The 19231-nt window shown below is 42.3% G+C and overlaps 1 protein-coding gene across 1 annotated transcript in view; it reads right to left on the minus strand.

The window, feature by feature from the left end:
- LOC118936269 (voltage-dependent N-type calcium channel subunit alpha-1B-like) overlaps positions 1-19231 on the minus strand; it is a 153581-nt gene that overhangs the window by 86868 nt on the left and 47482 nt on the right. The window contains exon 7 of the mRNA XM_036935676.1: positions 2626-2729. Coding sequence (XP_036791571.1) covers positions 2626-2729 — 104 coding nt within the window. The remainder of the gene's footprint in view (positions 1-2625; positions 2730-19231) is intronic.

Genomic DNA, 19231 nt, shown 5'->3' on the forward strand with positions numbered 1-19231 from the left:
CCCTCCTGAGCACAGTAAACACAGCTGACAGAGGAAGAATCTCAATTGCATACTCCTCGCGTCCTCTCTCCTTGCCTTCTTCTTATAACCCATTGGAGGAGAAGGTTGGCGGGGAGGGACCTCTTGCTTTATCAGCCAATGGGTTTTGAGAAAGAGGCGAGGAGAGAGGACGCGAGGAGTATGCAATTAAGATTCTCCCAGGGTCTAGCGAGACTAGAGAGAGCAGAGCAGGCCCAGAGCATGGCCAGGGTTGGGCTAGGGATAACAGGAGACTAGGGAATGCTTTGAGCTGTTTGAAGTAGGATAAAGGAACACAGAGAGAACAGATAAAGAGGGATACAGTATAAGGCCCTCAAGGCAGACGATGGACACTTTGACCAAAACAGACACAACAAGCACAATCAGACTTTGCAGCTTGTAATTTCTGAAATATGTATATCATTTATCATTTCTGTGGCCATCATGAGGATACGCAATTAACTGTCACAGAATGAAGCAGTGTCTCGTGACATTAAGTAGCTCAATGCAACTTGTTAGGATTATGCATTATGCAAATACTCTCCTAAGAGAAATGTCTTTGAGGGAGCCTCACCTTGAGCATAAAAGTGTGGCTAAATGAATGGATGTCACACTGCGAGACGAGAGGAGAATTATTAACTTATCATCAAGGGCAGAGACACTAGTGCAACTGAGAACCAGAATGTTTTATACAAATGAACAGCCTCACCTAAAAACAGCAGTCAACCTTACCGTCTGTAAATCTATATGGGTGAGGTTTTCTACATAACCCCCCCCCCCCCCGGAAAAACGACAATGAAGGTAAAAATGTAGAAGGACGGGAAAATAAGATCTGAGAGAAAGCAGAAGGTTGAAATCAAAGAGAGACTGAAAGAAGACCATAATGCCACATTGATAGCACAGAGACACCTGAAGCCATTTGGTGGAACAGCAAGTGAGAATTAGATTTGTTTTCAGAGAAGTAATAAATTCATGTCCCGATAGCAGCTAGACCACAACCTAGTACACCACACAGCACTCATCAGGAGGCCTTCCATTAAGCTCTGCCACTGTGTATGTGAGAGAGAGAGAGAGTGTCAACATGCCCTGTGGCTTCAAAACAATTATCAGAGAAAAAAATATCTAAATTCCAAATATGATGATATAGGGATGATATAGGGATACCTGTGGGAGCAACATCCTTCAGTCCAGGGGCTGCCATACTGTAGTGTAAGGACAGTAAATGTTGGAAACCAATTTAACACAAGCAATAAAAGCCCTGCCTCATTTCCCTTGACAGTAATTAGAACAGGGTGCTACATTCAGACAACAGTTATGATACTGTCTTTTCAGGACAGCGGGTATTCTGCCTCCAGCTTTGACCTGGTTTACTATGCTGTGTAGTGAATCTTAATGAGGGAGTCTAATACAGGTAACACTAATGAGCTCTGTACTGTTCTGTACTGTACTGTCTGTTTGAAAACAGTCCAGGTCAAATCAGGTCACTCCCAAGACAATGTAACTAGAACTTGAAAATAGAGAAAAGAGGGAAAATATAAACACAGTACACTACATAAATGAATACTCCCGTTTGGTGTTGCACATTTTGGGGTGGAAACTTTCCTTGGGAATTAACAGGAATTCATGGTAATATATGGAAATTAACTAAAATAAATGCTAATTAATATTAATACCATTTAAATGTAGATGTTTTTTGCATTATATGTATTTACCATATCATATGGAGACAGAAACATAAACCTTTTACCTTATTTTATTTTTTTAAGAACTGCAGCTTTGAGCAGCAGTGAAGTGGGCATGGCAGAGTCTGAACATCAGACAGGATGGCATTGTCTCCCTCAATCCGTGCAATGGCTACTGCTATAGGTTTCAGGAGTTTCAGGCTGCTTACCACTCTCTCCCAAAATACATCATCCAGGAGGATCCTCTTGATGGGGCTGTCTATATCAGCAGACTGTCATATGGCCATTTCTTGGAGAGACTCCTTCCCCTCCAGGAGACTGTCAAACATGATGTCAACACCACCCCAATGGGTGTTGCTGGGCAGCTTCAATGTGGTGCTCTTATTCTTCTCACGTTGCTTGGTGAAGTAGACTGCTGCTATAACTTGATGACCCTTCACATACTTAACAATTTCCTTGGATTTCTTGTAGAGTATATCCATTGTTTTCAGTGCCATGATGTCCTTGTGGAGCAGATTCAATGCATTAGCAGCACAGCCAATGGGTGTGATGTGAGGGTAGGACTCCTCCACTTTAGACCAAGCAGCCTTCATGTCCGCAGCACTGTCACCAGTGCAAAAAGGTTCACTGCTATAAGCTAACTTTTTTGATGAATTTAATCAAAACTTAACTTCCCATGGAAACTTTCCAGAAATTTACTGGAAAGTTTCAGACCCTTTGCAACCCTTCTACCATTCGATTAGGCTAAAGCCATGTCGATGTAGTCAGACAGAAGCTTCACATTAAACAGAGCCAGCAGGAAAGTGAAATGGCTGGTAAAGAGCAATGTACCGCATGTTTCATAATGGTGGGCTGTTAACGTCACCTTTCCCACAGACAGAGATAGTGTCATTGGGTCATGGACATGTGTGATGTTGACCCTTACCCAGACAGGACTCCCAGGACCAGGTTGAGCATGAAGAAGGATCCGATGATGATGAGGGGGATGAAGTAGAGCCAGTTCCAGGTGTTGCCTGAGGCATCGTTGGCCTGGAGAAGCACACAGAGAGAGGAGGAGGGTAGACACTTATTTACATTGAAGACGGTGCTTATCGGACATTGTGTTTGGGGATGAAAAATGGTAGCAATAAACAAAACCGTTTTCTTTTGGTGTGCTACAAAAATTCCAAGATCTTGTTTAATTCCTATTGCTATCAATATGATGACATAATGACAAAAACTCCCCCAAGTGTATTTTAACTGGAGGCCTGATGGCTGACATAAATGAATTACCTTCCTGTGATATTCAGATCTACAGCTCGTCCTTCATGTTGTCAGAGCTGATAGCCCACCCCCTAACTCTCTCTCCAGCTTACTCCATCACATCCCCATTCCCAGCGACCACAACCCCCGACCCCCCTTTCTTTCTCCATCCACCTCTTCCCCTCTCCAAGATCCAACTCTATCAGGATACAAATTCATGTCAGTGACGCTAAGAGTAACAGAGAGAAGCGCTGGTGTTTATGAAGCATGTAACACTTTACAGACGGGCCAGATCTTCTCCTAGGCCATTTCAGCGCAGCCCAATGTATATCGTCTGTAATTGCGAGAGGGACCTAGGGCTGCTGAAAAAGCAGGCGAAAACACATACAAATTGGTGTTTCACACATCCCCCTTCCCCCTCCTCCCACTCCCAGCTGTCTCTAAAACATCTGATCGACTGGATAAACCACCGCGCCCTTCAACCCTGAATGTTTATCTATGCATCTATTCGGGGAAGGCAATATTTTGGCAAGGGAAACACATTAGTAGCAACCTCAGATATGCCAGTTTACTGTATATACAATGCAATGCAAATACATTTTATTCAACGCTTCTATTGCTTCTATATGCTTATGCTACAACGTGATAAACATGTAAACGTAGATGTGGGGGTTAAGTTGAGGGAGACATGATGCTCCCCGGCATGGCTGGCACACACACTACATGTTGGAGAGTTGCAAGCTGTGAACACACTTGGGGCCGGGCCAAGATATTACAACATTTCTGGTGTGTAGAGATCTTTTTCTGCTTGAATTACGACAACTGTACTACTGTACAAAAAAAATATATACAAAAAAAATGTAAGAAGAGGAGAAAGCAAAAGCTTTATTTGAAGTTGATCCATTTTTTTGTCTGTCAATAGGTTTATGAGAGCCACTCCACTCCAGATCTATCTACTCTAAAAAGGCACGCTTTCAGTAAACTCTCTTAGTTGATATCCCTAGATCATGACATTCAAAACGCAATCCCCCGAGAGATACTGGATTTAATGCTAAGGGGGCAGATTTAATGTCAGTGGGTCTTGGTTTCGAGGTGAAAAAAACTCCACGATGATGAAGTCCTAACAGGAGCAGATAGTTAAGCAATGTTTGCCTTTCATTGTGTGTGGGGATGAACAAGAGGCTTAATGGAGAAACGATAGCTTTACTGCTGTGATGGACACAATCCACACCTATCGCCGAAGAAATCAATGGGTCCCATTGGAAATACAGACAGTAAAAGCTTTATGAGCTTCGAGGGAAAGGAATGGAGAAGGGAAGGTAGGGGGGGGGGGTGGGGAATAGGGGAGGGGGGTTGGGGACTGAGGAAGCTGGAGCTGAAGTCATCGCTGGTTCCTGTGGCCTCCTGTGGTGAATTGGATCTGTATGTCATAGTGACATCCAACCCCCCACTGCAACAACGCTTATTCTGTCATTTCTCCACATAAGAGATCTAGGGCCCATATTGTTTTCATGACCCCTGTGAGAAAAGCAGAGAGCCTTAGTGGAGGCTCCTCATCAATTATTAAACCTCATTTCAGCATTAAAAGACACTTCTTTCTCCGTGTTTGCGGCACAGCAAAAATTATCATTGTTTTCGATGTGAAGAAGTCTACCACGGAGGGCGATTCCACCGCTGAAAATGAGCTGAGACGTAAGCAGAAGATAATCATCTGTGATGGTGGGGTTTTTTTCTGCTAAAAGGCACCGCATAGATCTTTAGTCAATAAAATCTAAATAACATAACGCTGCCGCTCTGATCAAATGATCAGAAGCCTACTTAGCAGCTTTTACAAAGGAAGAGGTGCAGTAAGGTACGTCATTTCCACCGGCAGTCATGTAATATACAGATCCCTATTCAGATCCCATTGAGATCTACCCAGAGATGGGATATACAGCATACACTGATCAAACACGGACATGCTTTCTCTTCCTGCTGAAAGGCATTGAAGGATTGCCTGTGAGATGCTTACACATGCAAAACTCCACCACAGGCATGTAAGACAAGCATGCTCCCCTGTGGATTACATTGACAGGAGCAAAACAGGCAGGAAAGACACTACGCTACAAAGAGAAAATCCTTTCTATGGGTATATAAAGGTGTTTCACTTCTTCCCATTCAAATCAAACCTCTCCAGATGACGCTGTACATGACTGTATGTGCTGAACTATTTCCAACAACCCCAATGTACTGCCACTGACTGAATGAGCACAGAGACAATATGTGCTGGGTTAATGTGGACATGCCTGACGAGAGGATAACATGTTGAGCACGCCTGATGAGGAGTCTGGGAAAGAACAGCAAGCTACTGCACTGTAGCACACCAGACAGACAGCCATTTTACTACTGTCATATTTTACATTGTAGGAATCCAACCATGACAAAGACTGCATTGAACCACACTCGTGATGATATCTATCATCTATATACCACTGTTGATGTGGTAGCAGCAGTACATTTGGGCTGTTAAATTTAGAGTGTGGGTTCTGGCCCATGGACAGATGGGAGCAGAGGCATATTGACCCAAAGTTCTCCTTGTGTTCAGGATAACAGGATTATGTTGGAGAGAGCAGAGCCGGGGTCTGACAGGCAGGCTGGAGGAGAGGAGCATTTGTTTCCCATTATCCCCTGGTCTCCTGCAGCTAACGCTCGCCTTCCCTCCTGTCTGCTCCATTCTTTCTCATCAGGCCCCCCAAAGAGAGAGCAGCAGAGCAATAGACCGAATGGGAATACCATTCCATACAGCCGGAGTAGTGTGTGTCTCTCTCTAATATAGGCGAGGGCAAGGAACACCCTGTTCCAGAATTCAAGAGCCCATAAAGAGCAAAGACAATTTCCATTGTAAACGTGCATTGGAAGTTGTCACTTTTACATTTCAGCACCATGGACAGAGACACATGAAGCCATGTCTCTCCCAATCCTGTCGTCTTTCTCACTCTGTCTTTCGTTACTGGCTGCTGTTGCACCAATGAGCTAACTAACACACCCTCTCTGTTGCATGGGGTCATTTTAGATTTCAGCACCATGGACATACAATATATAGCTATGTTTGTTTTCCTATCATTTTGTTTTCCCATCATTGCCTGCAGTCTATGAAATGTGTCAGGGGGAGACTATTCCATTCTTACACAAATGATTTTTTCACTGCTGCCCCAGTGCAGTAGCTAGCTAACCCACCCAGACAGGCGGGGCTCTCTCTGTTGCGTGGAGTCTTCATCCATCTCTGCTCCCTGAGGGGCTATTTTTAATCATTTAACCAGTGATTAATCAATACAGCAATGTGACTAGCAAAGCAAGGAGCAGCAGGCTGGGTGACACAACTGCACAGAATACTGACTGGCCTTCTATTTACACAGACTCATCAGTTTACAACCAACACCCTCCCAACAGGTTCATGTGTCCAGCTAACTAAAGGTACACACGTAAAGTTACTAAATACTCACATAATAGTAGAGTCTAGGCTACTTATTATACCATTCCTTGAAATGTTCAGTGGTCTTGTATGTCTTCCATTTCCTAATAATTGCTCCCACAGTTGATTTCTTCAAATCAAGCTGCTTACCTATTGCAGATTCAGTCTTCCCAGCCTGGTGCAGGTCTACAATTTTGTTTCTGGTGTTCTTTGACAGCTCTTTGGTCTTGGCCATAGTGGAGTTTGGAGTGTGACTGTTTGAGGTTGTGGACAGGTGTCTTTTATACTGATAACAAGTTCAAACCGGTGCCATTAATACAGGTAACTAGTGGAGGAGGAGCCTCTTAATGAAGAAGTTACAGGTCTGTGAGAGCCAGAAATCTTGCTTGTTTGTAGGTGACCAAATACTTATTTTCCACCATAATTTGCAAATCAATTCATAAAAATCCTACAATGTGATTTTCTGGATTTTATTTTCTCATTTTGTCTGTCATAGTTGAAGTGTACCTATGATGAAAATTACAGGCCTCTCTCATCTTTTTAAGTGGGAGAACTTGCACAATTGGTGGCTGACTAAATACTTTTTTGCCCCACTGTACATGTGTCACAACAGCAGCTGGTGACAGATAAACAGAGATGTGGACTTTGGCTTAAAGTAGAGAGGGAATAGAGGCAACACCTAAAGCCGTCACCCCAATAGCAGCCATCAATCCAGGGGAGTTAATGTGGTTTTAATGATTAACACATCACAGCATTGAGGACAGTGGTCATTCAGAGCGTGGCAGCAAATTCATTGAATGGCTTAAAAACTGTGAAAACATCAGGAGAATCTGATCTGTTCTTAACAGTGAGGGTAAACAGGACAACTGAAATTGTTGAAAGAATTGGCATTTCTTGTGAAAACATGGCAACGGGGATTGAGAGAGGACAAATCTGGTGACAGACATATCTAGATGGAGTGCATCTATCACGCAGCCTCCTCCCCTCCTCCGCCTGCATTGTAAACATAGTGTTATCCATTGCCAGGATTCCATCAGAGGAACTGGAAGAGAGCCCTCTTTTTACAGGTGGTTTGGAATGTATATCTGAGTCCCATGGAGCCCAGTGCTGTGCTGGGCTAGGAACCTCTCTCCTGGGCCAAGCCGCTACCTGGCCTTTCTCTATCTGGACTAGACTGCACTGGACCTCCCAGGAGGGAAATCAGGGAAATATACAATGGATGGAAGAAATCTTAGACCCATTTTTCACATGTTGAGCATGTATTTTGTCCTTCAAGCCTCAATGAGGCTTTGCAGAGAAAAGCTACACTTAACCACTGCCCTGTCACCCATGACATTTTAGAGCTAACACACACATCGGCCCAGTCTCTCCACTAGGGAGAAGGGAGCAGGCAATAGCATGGTATCAGGCTGGAGGTACTGTACACAGAGGAAAACAATTGTGTTCATCTGAGAGAGCCAGGCCTGTAAACACAGCAAGGTCTCTCTCTCTCTGCTACACTGTCTTTTGATAGGGCCAAAACAACACTGTGCTACTGCTATTGTATCAGGGACCTTTTACTACTATTTACTACTGATGGCTTTGGATTTCTGAACTTTAAATATTATTCATCATTAGTTATAATAGAGACGCGAGGGGTGCCATAGCTGAGGGTCTACACCAGACGTGAATGGATAGCTGTAGGAGGAAGGTATATGGGTGGGTGCAATTAAGCTTGGAATGTACTGAGTGTAGGGAAAACGATCACATGTGGCAGGCATTGGTAAGGGGAGAGAGACATGGATTAGTGAGGAAGGGGGTTGAGGTCAGGTCAGGTCCCGTTAAGGGAAAAGGAACAATTTATTGCCCGTATCACTTAGTTTCCTGCCTAGCAATAAAGATACAATGTTTAGCGAGAAGGAGGAAACTCCACCCAGAGTGAGGTACATATACCACCACAATAGTAAACATGTTTTTGTCGGTTCAGCTGTTCGATCCTCTGGGAAGAATAAACTTGGTCTAAGCTTTCATAGTGTCCGTCGAGTTCTTACTCTGATAATTAGAACCGAACACTACATAGAAAACTGCTCAGCTTTTCTGCTCATAAGCCCACAGAGAAGGATATTTATCACCAGGAGAGCAGAGGATTGATGGGCTTAATAGGGAGAGAAGGGAACATGAACAAGATAATTGAGTGTCAGTTTAGTAGTCTTGTGATGTAGGCTATTTGTGATTTTGCTATCTATTGTAAATATGCTAGGTTTGTGTATGCTAAATGTCATTAAAAAAAAGCATGAATGGATATAAAAGGATCATAAATATTTATGATCTTTCTATATCCATACATGTTTTTTAATTAAATCTCACGTAGGCTAGTATCAAACTTTGCTGTGGGGTCGTGGACGCTCTCCTGGTTTGTCCCTTCAGGCAAATGAAATGGTTCAAAATGGAAACACTTGGCCTACCCGGCACCTGACACAGGGCTTCTGAATCAAGTGCAACTACCAACAACAGCGCAAGACAAAATAAAAAAATAAAAGCGCAAGCCTTTATCGTTGGCTTTTCTGCCTTGAAGATCAACCGGTCGATCTGACCGGTTTGTGACCACTGTATTAGAGTGTGCAGCTTTTCCTTTTATTTTAACCAGTTGCATCTCTAGGGGCGCTATTTCATTTTTGGATAAAAAACGTTCCCGTTTTAAGCGCGATATTTTGTCACGAAAAGATGCTCGACTATGCATATTCTTGGCAGTTTTGGAAAGAAAACACTCTGAAGTTTCAGAATCTGCAAAGATTTTGTCTGTAAGTGCCCCAGAACTCATTCTACAGGCGAAACCAAGATGATACATCAAACAGGAAATGAGCAGAATTTCTGAAGCTCTGTTTTCTAATGTCTCCTTATATGGCTGTGAATGCGACAGGAATAAGCTTAGACCTTCTGCCGTTTCCCCAAGATTTCGGCAGCATTGTGACGTATTTGTAGGCATATCATTGGAAGATTGGCCATAAGAGACTACATTTTCCAGGGGTCCGCCCGGTGTCCTTTGTCTAAATTTGTGCGTAATCTTCAGGTGCGGGCATTTTCTCCTGGGATTCAGGAGAGAAAGCACACTTCCACGAACGATATATCATCGAAGAGATATGTGAAAAACACCTTGAGGATTGATTCTAAACAACGTTTGCCATGTTTTCAGTCGATATTATGGAGTTAATTTGGAAAAAAGTTCGCGTTTTGAGGACTGAATTTTCGTTTTTTTTTGGTAGCCAAATGTGATGTACAAAACGGAGCTATTTCTAATACACAAAGAATCTTTTTGGAAAAACTGAGCATCTGCTATCTAACTGAGAGTCTCCTCATTGAAAACATCTGAAGTTCTTCAAAGGTAAATGATTTTATTTGAAGGCTTTTATGTTTTTGTTGAAATGTTGCGTGCTGGATGCTAACGCTAATGCTAACGCTAAATGCTAACGCTAAATGCTACGCAAGCTAGCTACTTTTACACAAATTATTGTTTTCCTATGGTTGAGAAGCATATTTTGAAAATCTGAGATGACAGTGTTGTTTACAAAAGGCTAAGCTTGAGAGATGGCATATTTATTTCATTTCATTTGCGATTTTCATGAATAGTTAACGTTGTGTTATGCTAATGAGCTTGCTGATAGATTTACACAATCCTGGATACAAGGGTTTTTTCATAGCTAAACATGACGCAGAAAACGGAGCGATTTGTCCTAAACAAATAATCTTTCAGGAAAAACTGAACATTTGCTATCTGAGAGTCTCCTCATTGAAAACATCTGAAGTTCTTCAAAGGTAAATGATTTTATTTGAATGCTTTTCTGTTTTTTTGTGTAAATGTTGCCAGCTGAATGCTAATGCTAAATGCTACGCTAAATGCTACGTTAGCCATCAATACTGTTACACAAATGCTTGTTTTGCAATGGTTGAGAAGCATATTTTGAAAATCTGAGATGACAGTGTTGTTAACAAAAGGCTAAGCTTGAGAGCTAGCATATTTATTTCATTTCATTTGCGATTTTCATGAATAGTTAACGTTGCGTTATGGTAATGAGCTTGAGTCTGTATTCACGATCCCGGATCCGGGATGGGGAGATCAGAAAGGTTAATGTCTACGGGCTCTATAACAAACCTAATGCAATGGTAAATATTAGCGCTGGCGGTGGCACTATAGGTTTGGGGGTGTGTCAGAAATATTTATGCTATTTTCACAGCAGGAAGAATGAACGTAAAAGCTGACGTATATATCATTTTTTTCACCTTTATTTAACTAGGGAAGTCAGAGAAGAACAAATTATTATTTGCAATGATGGACTACCAGGTTAACTGCCTTGTTCAGGGGCAGAACAGAAGATTTGTACCTTGTCAGCAACCTTTCGGTTACTGGCCCAATGCTCTAATCACTAGGCTACTTGCTGCCCCAATAGGCTAAGAGAAGGATGAGCGGATGTCGTCAACCTTCTTTTCAAAGTGGTTGACAAAGTCGTCCTCAGAGAGGGAGGAGGGAGGGGGTGGAGAATTAAGGAGGGAGGAGAAGGTGGACTAGTTTCTTAGTGTTAGAGGCAGAAGCTTGAAATTTATAGTGATAGAAAGTGGCTACAGCAGATACAGAAGAAGAGAAGGTAGAGAAGAGGGTGGAAGGATGATAGGTCCTGCGGAAGTTTCGTTTTCCTCCAGTTTTGCTTAGCTGCCCACAGCCCTGTTCTGTAAGCTCACCATGAGTCACTCAGCCACACGGAGCAGGAGGGGAGGCCGAGCCTGCCAGGAGGAAAGGGGACAGTGTGAGTCATAGGATTCGGAAAGGGAGGAGAGAGGCAGAATCAGGAGACCGGAGAAGGACTTAGCAGAAGGGAGAGATGATAGGATAGGATAGAAGAGGAGAGTGTAGTAGGCAAGAGAGAGAGAAGATTGCGAAGGCGCATGACCATCTGGGTAAGGGGTGAGTGGCTAGGGTTGGAGGAAAGGGAGACAGAAAAGGAAACAAAGTATGGATCAAAGACCTGGACAGGGGTTGCAGTGAGATTAGAAGGCGAGCAGCCTCTAGTGAAGATAAGGTCAAGCATATTGCCTGCCTTGTGAGTGGGAGGGGACTGAGAACAGGGTGAGGTCAAAAGAGAGAGTTGGAAAGAAATTAATAGAAGGCAGACGTCAGGAGGTTGAAGTCGCCAAGTACAAAGAGTGGTGAACCATCGTCGGGAAATGTGCTAATCAAGGTGTCAAGCTCATTGAGGAACTCTAAGGTCACCGGGTGGGCGATAGATGGCAACAATGTTAAGCTTGAGTGGTCAAGTGACAGTGACATCATGAAATTCAAATGAGGAGATGGACAGGTGAGAGAGGGAGACCTGTGCCACCATTGCGACGACCAGATGCTCTCGGACTATGAGAAAAAATGTAGTCAGATGAAGAGAGAGCAGCTGGAGTAGCAGTGTTCTCTGGGGTGATCCATGTCTCTGTCAGGAGACAGTAGCTGAAGGGCAGTTTTAACTGAGATTAAATTGGGGTTCTTGATCGCAGCTAAGCAATTCCAAACGCTGCCAGAGACACAGACTTTCACATGGGTTGTGCGCGCAGGGTACACTCAATTTGAAGGGTTGCAGTGAAGGGGTGGGGAGCGTCTGTAAAGCCTACAGGGGGAGGAGTGAACAGGTATAGAAAACACACACATAGTTCCCAAAGCTACAAATGAGCAAAATGAGATAATCTGAAAATAACAAGGTAAGAGATACTGAAGTGAGAGAGTGGGATGGAGACTTCCTCTCTTTCCTTCCTCGAACAACTCCGCAGAACAACTCCGCAGAACTGTGTTAGTTTTGCGATGAGACCGCCGCTGACAAAACAGGGGAGAATGAAGTACTAATACTAATTGCTAATTGCCTTGAAAAGATGAAGAGCACACCTCCCGGTACTAATTGCTGATTGCCTAGGAGTGGAGAAACCACTCCACATCCAATACAGCCACTGATTACCAAAACAGCAACAGTCACAAATTGCCCTGCCCCTTAATCCTGGTTGATCTGTCAACAATCATTTGCAAGTTAATAGCAGTCAGCAGTTCACACACCAAGTAGGCTACTGGGAAGACAGACAGCACTTAAAGTAGTTGGCCTGCGCTAGCAAAAAGACAGTACTAAACAACAGCAGATAAAGACTACAATTCTACTTATCACTCCTGGACATATCAGGCGTCCTGTAGCTCTAGAATTAAGCACTATTCACTACTGATAAGAAAAAGACAGTGAATAATTGGAATCAAATTCTAATCCAAAGGCTATGTCTAAATATACCGTAGCTACATGCACCGTAATTGCTCCCCATGGGCATATAATATTAAAGCAATGTAGACTATGGAGGGTTTTAGGCACATCCAAACGTTTCACCGGAGCTGGACAAAGATCCAATGTAAAGAGAAATGGGGAATGTCCACTCACCGTTCCACTGCTCCCAAATGTAATATTTTATAAACATCAAGGAACCTTTACAGATCTCATTCTCACTTCTATAGATTTAGCAGACGGCTCCACAATTGCATTGCATGTGAGCCATGGACGTTCTCACAAAGCCAAAAGGATGGTCAATCATTCTTAGAAGTTTGGTTTGTAATCAAAACAACAAAAACAGGCAATTTGTTTTATTTTTACTACAACAACATTTCTTAATAGGATGGTGTCAGATTCATGATATCAACGCATCTCTCGTTCCATGAGCATAAGTCTCTGTGTGCGCACGTACTGTAGGCCTAAATGTCATTACGTATAACACTCACAGAACCGGACCGCCGAATGTTGAAGCTCGTAGTGCATACAAATCGTCTGTCCGAGGTTGCAGCACTCACTACCGAGTTCCAAACTGCCTCTGGAAGCAATGTCAGCACATAAACTGTTTGTTGGGAGCTTCCTGAAATGGGTTTCCATGGCCGAGCAGCTGCACACACGCCTAATATCACCATGCACAATTCCAAGCATCGGCGTGATGAATCACGCTTCAGCATCTGGCAGTCCGACTGACGCTACCTGCTCCAATGCATATTGCCAACTGTAAAGTTTGGTGGAGGAGGAATAATGGTCTGGGGCTATTTTCCATGGTTCGGGCCCCTTAGTTCCAGTGAAGGGAAATCTTAACGCTACAGCATACAATAACATTCTAGAGGATTCTGTGCTTCCAACTTTGTGGCAATAGTTTGGGGAAGGCCCTTTCCTGTTTCAGCATGACAATGTCCCCGTGCACAAAGCGAGGTGGTTTGTCGAGATCGATGTGGAAGAACTTGAGTGTGCCAAGAGTGCAAAGTTGTCATCAAGGCAAAGGGTGGCTACTTTGAAGAATGTCAAATCTAAAATATATTTTGATTTGTTTAACACTTTTTTGTTTACTACATGATTCCATGTGTTATTTCATAGTTTTGATGTCTTCACTATTATTCTACAATGTAGAAAATAGTCTAAATAAAGAAAAACCATTGAATGAGTAGGTGTGTCCAAACGTTTGACTGGTATTGTGTATGTACATATATATTATTTACATAAGTGTCCGGGATGAAAAAAAACCAACATGTTACCAAGATTATTATTATTTTTAAATATTGTTTATCAGTTATTGTAAGTACAAAATTGAAAATATGTTTGCTTCTATGTTAGCAGTAAACATCCATATGATTAGGCCCCATTCGGAAAGGGTAATTGAAACAACAAAACAGAGAAAATGTTTTTTGACTATCCCAAGATGACATCAGAAAGATTGAACCACAGAGATACAATATAATACTATTTATTTCTGTAGATCGAAACATCCAATCTGAGCCCGCTCTACCATGCTATCTGAGTGTCCCATCTGCTGGGCTGTCTGAGACTGAGACGTAGGAGAAGCAGTTATCAGGGCTGATGGATGACGAGGCTGATGATGTGAACACAGGTTCCTAACGTGGACAGACAGACAGACAGACAGACAGACAGACAGACAGGAAATGAGACGTGCCAACGACGGCTGTCTCTCCGCCCTAACACCTCAATCAGAAACAGCAGCCTTCACATTTGAGCAGACCTCCTGAACTGAAGGCCACATTACCAGGCTGTCAGTTAGACCAGGCAAAGACAAGGCAGCCTTGTGATGAATAGGATGATCTTAGCCTGTCCTCCTGTGCTCAAAGGCTAATTCTGGATTAACAGACACTAATTTAATGGGATTATTAATCATGCTAATTGTGACACTGTCTAATGCTGTCGGGGAAAGGTGGAAAATATGCCCCACAATATTGTAGACAGCAGTGGTGGTCAGTACCATTTAAGATGAGGGAGGACAACTTTTTTTATGGGGATGGCCTTATTTCTATTACAGCATATCGGATGACTGTCATTCATATTCCATTCAGCCAGTTCAATGTAACAGTAATAGATTTATGCTACTACATGATACACAAATTGTCCCTATACCCATCACGAGGTTGCTACAACCTAGCACATGATTGAACGTTTACAAAGTACGTGCACACAGGTTGAGAGACAAAATTGAAGACACAAACAGTGACACATGGACAGACAGTGACATTCACCCCCCTTGGCATTTTTCCTATTTTGCTGCCTTATAACCTGGAATTAAATTGGATTTTTGGGGTTGTATCATTTGATTTACACATTATGCCTACCACTTTGAAGAGCAAAATATATTTTTTGTGTGAAACAAACAAGAAATAAGACAAAAAAACAGAAGACTTGAGCATGCATAACTATTCAAATCTCTGGAAGACTGAGACAGGTTTCCCTCAATAATTTCCCTGTATTTAGCACCATCCATCATTCCTTCCATTCTGACCAGTTTCCCAGTCCCTGCCGATGAAAAACATCCTCAGAGCATAATGCTGCCACCGCCATGCTTCAAGGTGGGGATGGTGTTCTCGGGGTGATGAGAGGTGTTGGGTTTGCACCAGACCTAGCGTCTCCGATGGCCAAAAAGCACAAATTTTGTCTCATCTGACCAGAGTACCTTTTTCCAAATGTTTGGGGAGTTTCCCACGTGCCTTTTCTCAAACACCAAACGTTTGCTTATTTTTTTCTGGCCACTCAGCTCTGTGGAGTGTATGGCTTAAAGTGGTCCTATGGACAGATACTCCAATATCCGCTGTGGAGCTTTGCAGCTCCTTCAGGGTTATCTTTGGTTTCTTTGTTGCCTGTCAGATTCATGCCCTCCTTGCATGGTCCGTGAGTTTTGGTGGGTGGCCCTCTCTTGGTGGGTGGCCCTCTGTTGTGGTGCCAAATTCTTTCCATTTTTTAATAATGAATTTAATGGTGCTCCGTGGGATGTTCAAAGTTGCTGATATTTTTTTTATAACCTAACCCTGATCTGTACTTCTCCACAACTTTGTCCCTGACCTGTTTGGAGAGCTCCTTGGACTTCATGGTGCAGCTTCATTGTTGGTGCCCCTTGCTTAGTGGTGTTGCAGATTCTGGGGCCTTTCAGAACAGGTGTATATATACTGAGATCATGTGACAGATCATGTGACACTTAAATAAAGTCCACCTGGGTGCAATCTAACTCATTATTTGACTTCTGAAGGTAATTGGTTGCACCAGATCTTATTCAGGGGTTTCATAGCAAAGGGGGTGAATACATATGCACGCACCACTTTTCCATTTTTTTTTACAAATAATTTTTAAACAAGAACAAGTTTTTTTTTCATTTCACTTCACCAATTTGGATAATTTTGTGTATGTCCATTACATGAAATCCCCCCAAAAATCTATTTAAATTACATGTTGTAATGCAACAAAATTGGAAAAACACCAAGGGGGTGAATACTTTTGCAAGGCACTGTATAGGATGTAATCATTAGTTCAACAGTTGCAGATGAGAGTTTCTATTGGACAATTTGTATGAAATTCAGTGAGGAGAATGGTCCCCCCCCTTCCTCTTCTGAGGAGTCTCAACTTGTAGGCAGAGTTGTTAATCTGTACTATTAGGGAGCGAACCAAGCAGTGTAGAATATTGAAAACTGCTACTGAATCAACAGTGGATCAACTTCAGTAGGTATCACTTGTATTGAATTGGAGTAACAGACGACAGAGGAATGTGATATCTCATCAACCATCATGAACTCTGATAGTCTGTCCCTCTCAGCATTCTGAGCATGCCTCTTCTCCCCCCTCTCTCCATTTCTGTGAATAGAGAGGTGAAGAGCTGGGGAGCTGGAGAGCATCCTTCTCAGCTGGTAGACTCCTCCCTCTGCCAGCGTTGGGACAGCAGCAGCCTGGCACCGCGTTGGCCAGCGTCAGGGAAGAGAGAGGCAGGGTAAAGCGTCGGGCGACAGAAGACTGGCATATGCTGCTCCCCGTCAGGCATGGCAGCAGTGGGAATGGAGCAGAGTGGGCATGAAGCTGGGAATGAGATGCCACAGGTGGCAATCCTGGCTGTTTCTGAAAGAGCCACCTTCATATAGAAGACAGGCTGCATGGATGCGCATGCTTTAACATGGAGACTACTGTATTCACACAACATGCTCCTTTCAGCTAATTATCATTTCCTATCAACTATTGGGGCTCAGTAACTGTTGATTAAAATTGCTGTAGAAAATCCTGCTAAGAGAGGAATACATTCTGAATGCAAAGGTATCTAAAACCACACAGAAAGTCTTATTGCAAAATCGTAGACTGTCCCTAGGGCTGTGGCGGTCACGTAATTTCGTCATTCGTAGATTGTCAAGCAAATAACTGTCGGTCTCACGCTAATTGAGCGTGAATGATCATAAACACATTTAGCATCTCCTTGCTTCTACACATACCCTACAAGCCACTGATGCAGACCTTTGAAACATCTAAATTTTAAAAAGTCTAATAAATCCATGTAATATAGCCTACACCTTCACAATAAATGCATTATTTATTTTAGACAGGTCTAAAGAAATATGATATGCAGAAAATGTAGTCTATTTCAGAAGAACAGAATAGCATACTCTGAGTTGTCCTTATGTTAGATCCTGATCTGGCTATGCCATATGGCTGTGGGCTACACTAGTTCATTTAACAGACAAGATTTGGTTTGAATTCCGTGGCATTATTTTATAGTATGAAGAATACAATTGAACAAAGCTGAATAAATAGAAAGGATATTTTCTCAAAACGATTTGAGGGAGTGCGCACACACGGCTATTCTGTGTTGAGCAAAGAAATAGGTATTCCTACATGGTTAATTTAGAGTTATTAACTTTTTATGGCTGCAGGGGCAGTATTGAGTAGCTTGGATGAAAAGGTGCCCATTGTAAACGGCCAGCTCCTCAGTCTCAGTTGCTAATATATGCATATTATTATTAGTATTGGATAGAAAACATTCTGAAGTTTCTAAAACTGTTTGAATTATGTCTGGGAGTATAACAGAACTCCTATTGCAGGCAAAAACCTGAGAAATTCCACTTCCTGTTTGGATTTTTTCTGGGGGTGGCAGATTTTCAACCAAGCGCACATTGAAATTACAGCGAGATATGGATGAGTTTTCACTTCCTACGCCTTCCACTAGATGTCAACAGTCAATAGAACTTTGTCTGATGACTCTAATGTAAAGGGGGGTCGAATGAGACAGGAAATAGTCACCACTGCCACGAGTTGACCATGCTTTCACCATGCGCGTTCACAGGGGAAGGACCTGCATTCCACCGGTCATCTGAAGTCATTCTAAATCTCTAGTTGGAATGTTATTCAAGATATATGTAAACAACATTCTAAAGATTGATTCAGTACATCGTTTGACATGTTTCTACTGACTGTTACGGAACCTTTGGACATTTCGTCACGTTATAGTGGACGCTCTTTGTGACTTTGGAATTGTTTACCAAACGCGATAACCAAAGTAGCTAATTGGACATAAATAACGGACATTTTCAAACAAATCAAGCATTTATTGTGGACCTGGGATTCCTAGGACTGCATTCTGATGAAGTTCATCAAAGGTAAGGAAACATTTATCATGTATTTTCTGGTTTCTGTTGACTCCAACATGGCTGCTAATTTGGCTACTGTTCTGAGCTCCGTCTCAGATTATTGCATGGTGTGCTTTGTCCGTAAACTTATTTTGAAATCTGACACAGCGGTTGCATTAAGGAGAGGTATATCTATAATTCCATGTGTATAACTTGTATTATCATCTACATTTATGATGAGTATTTCTGTTGAAACGATGTGGCTATGCAAAATCACTTGATGTTTTTGGAACTAGTGAATCTAATACGCCAATGTAAACTCTGATTTTTTAATAAAAATATTAACTTTATCAAACAAAACATGCACGTATTGTGCAACTTGAAGTCCTATGAGTGTCATCTGATGAAGATAATTCAAGGTTAGTGATTCATTTTCTCTATTTCTGCTTTTTGTGAATGCTATATTTCGCTGGAAAATGGCTGTGTTTATTGTGGTTTGGTGGAGACCTAACATAATCGTTTGTAGTGCTTTCGCTGAAAGGCCTATTTGAAAATCGTACACTTTGGTGGGATTAACAACAAGATTAACTTTAAAATGATATAAAACACATGTATGTTTTAGGAATTGTTATTATGAGATTTCTGTGGTTTGAATTTGGCGCCCTCTATTTTCACTGGTAGTTGTCATATCCATCCCGTTAGCGGGATTACAGCCATAACAAGTTAATGTAACTTTAGTTGTTCTACAAAGTTTGGGCTATATGTTTAGATGATTTTTAATACATTGTAAGGCTGCATGATGCAACTTTAATGATGATTTGAAAAAAATTGCTTGAAAGGCATGAGCTCTGCTTTGTTTATTTGCGCAGGCTGTGCACACTTTATCAGTCTCTCATTCACAATTTGACAAGCACTTGATAATGCTTCGAATTTCCCGGCGGC

The sequence above is a fragment of the Oncorhynchus mykiss genome, chromosome 11 (assembly GCF_013265735.2).
Source record: "Oncorhynchus mykiss isolate Arlee chromosome 11, USDA_OmykA_1.1, whole genome shotgun sequence".
Classification (NCBI taxonomy): Eukaryota; Metazoa; Chordata; class Actinopteri; order Salmoniformes; family Salmonidae; genus Oncorhynchus; species Oncorhynchus mykiss.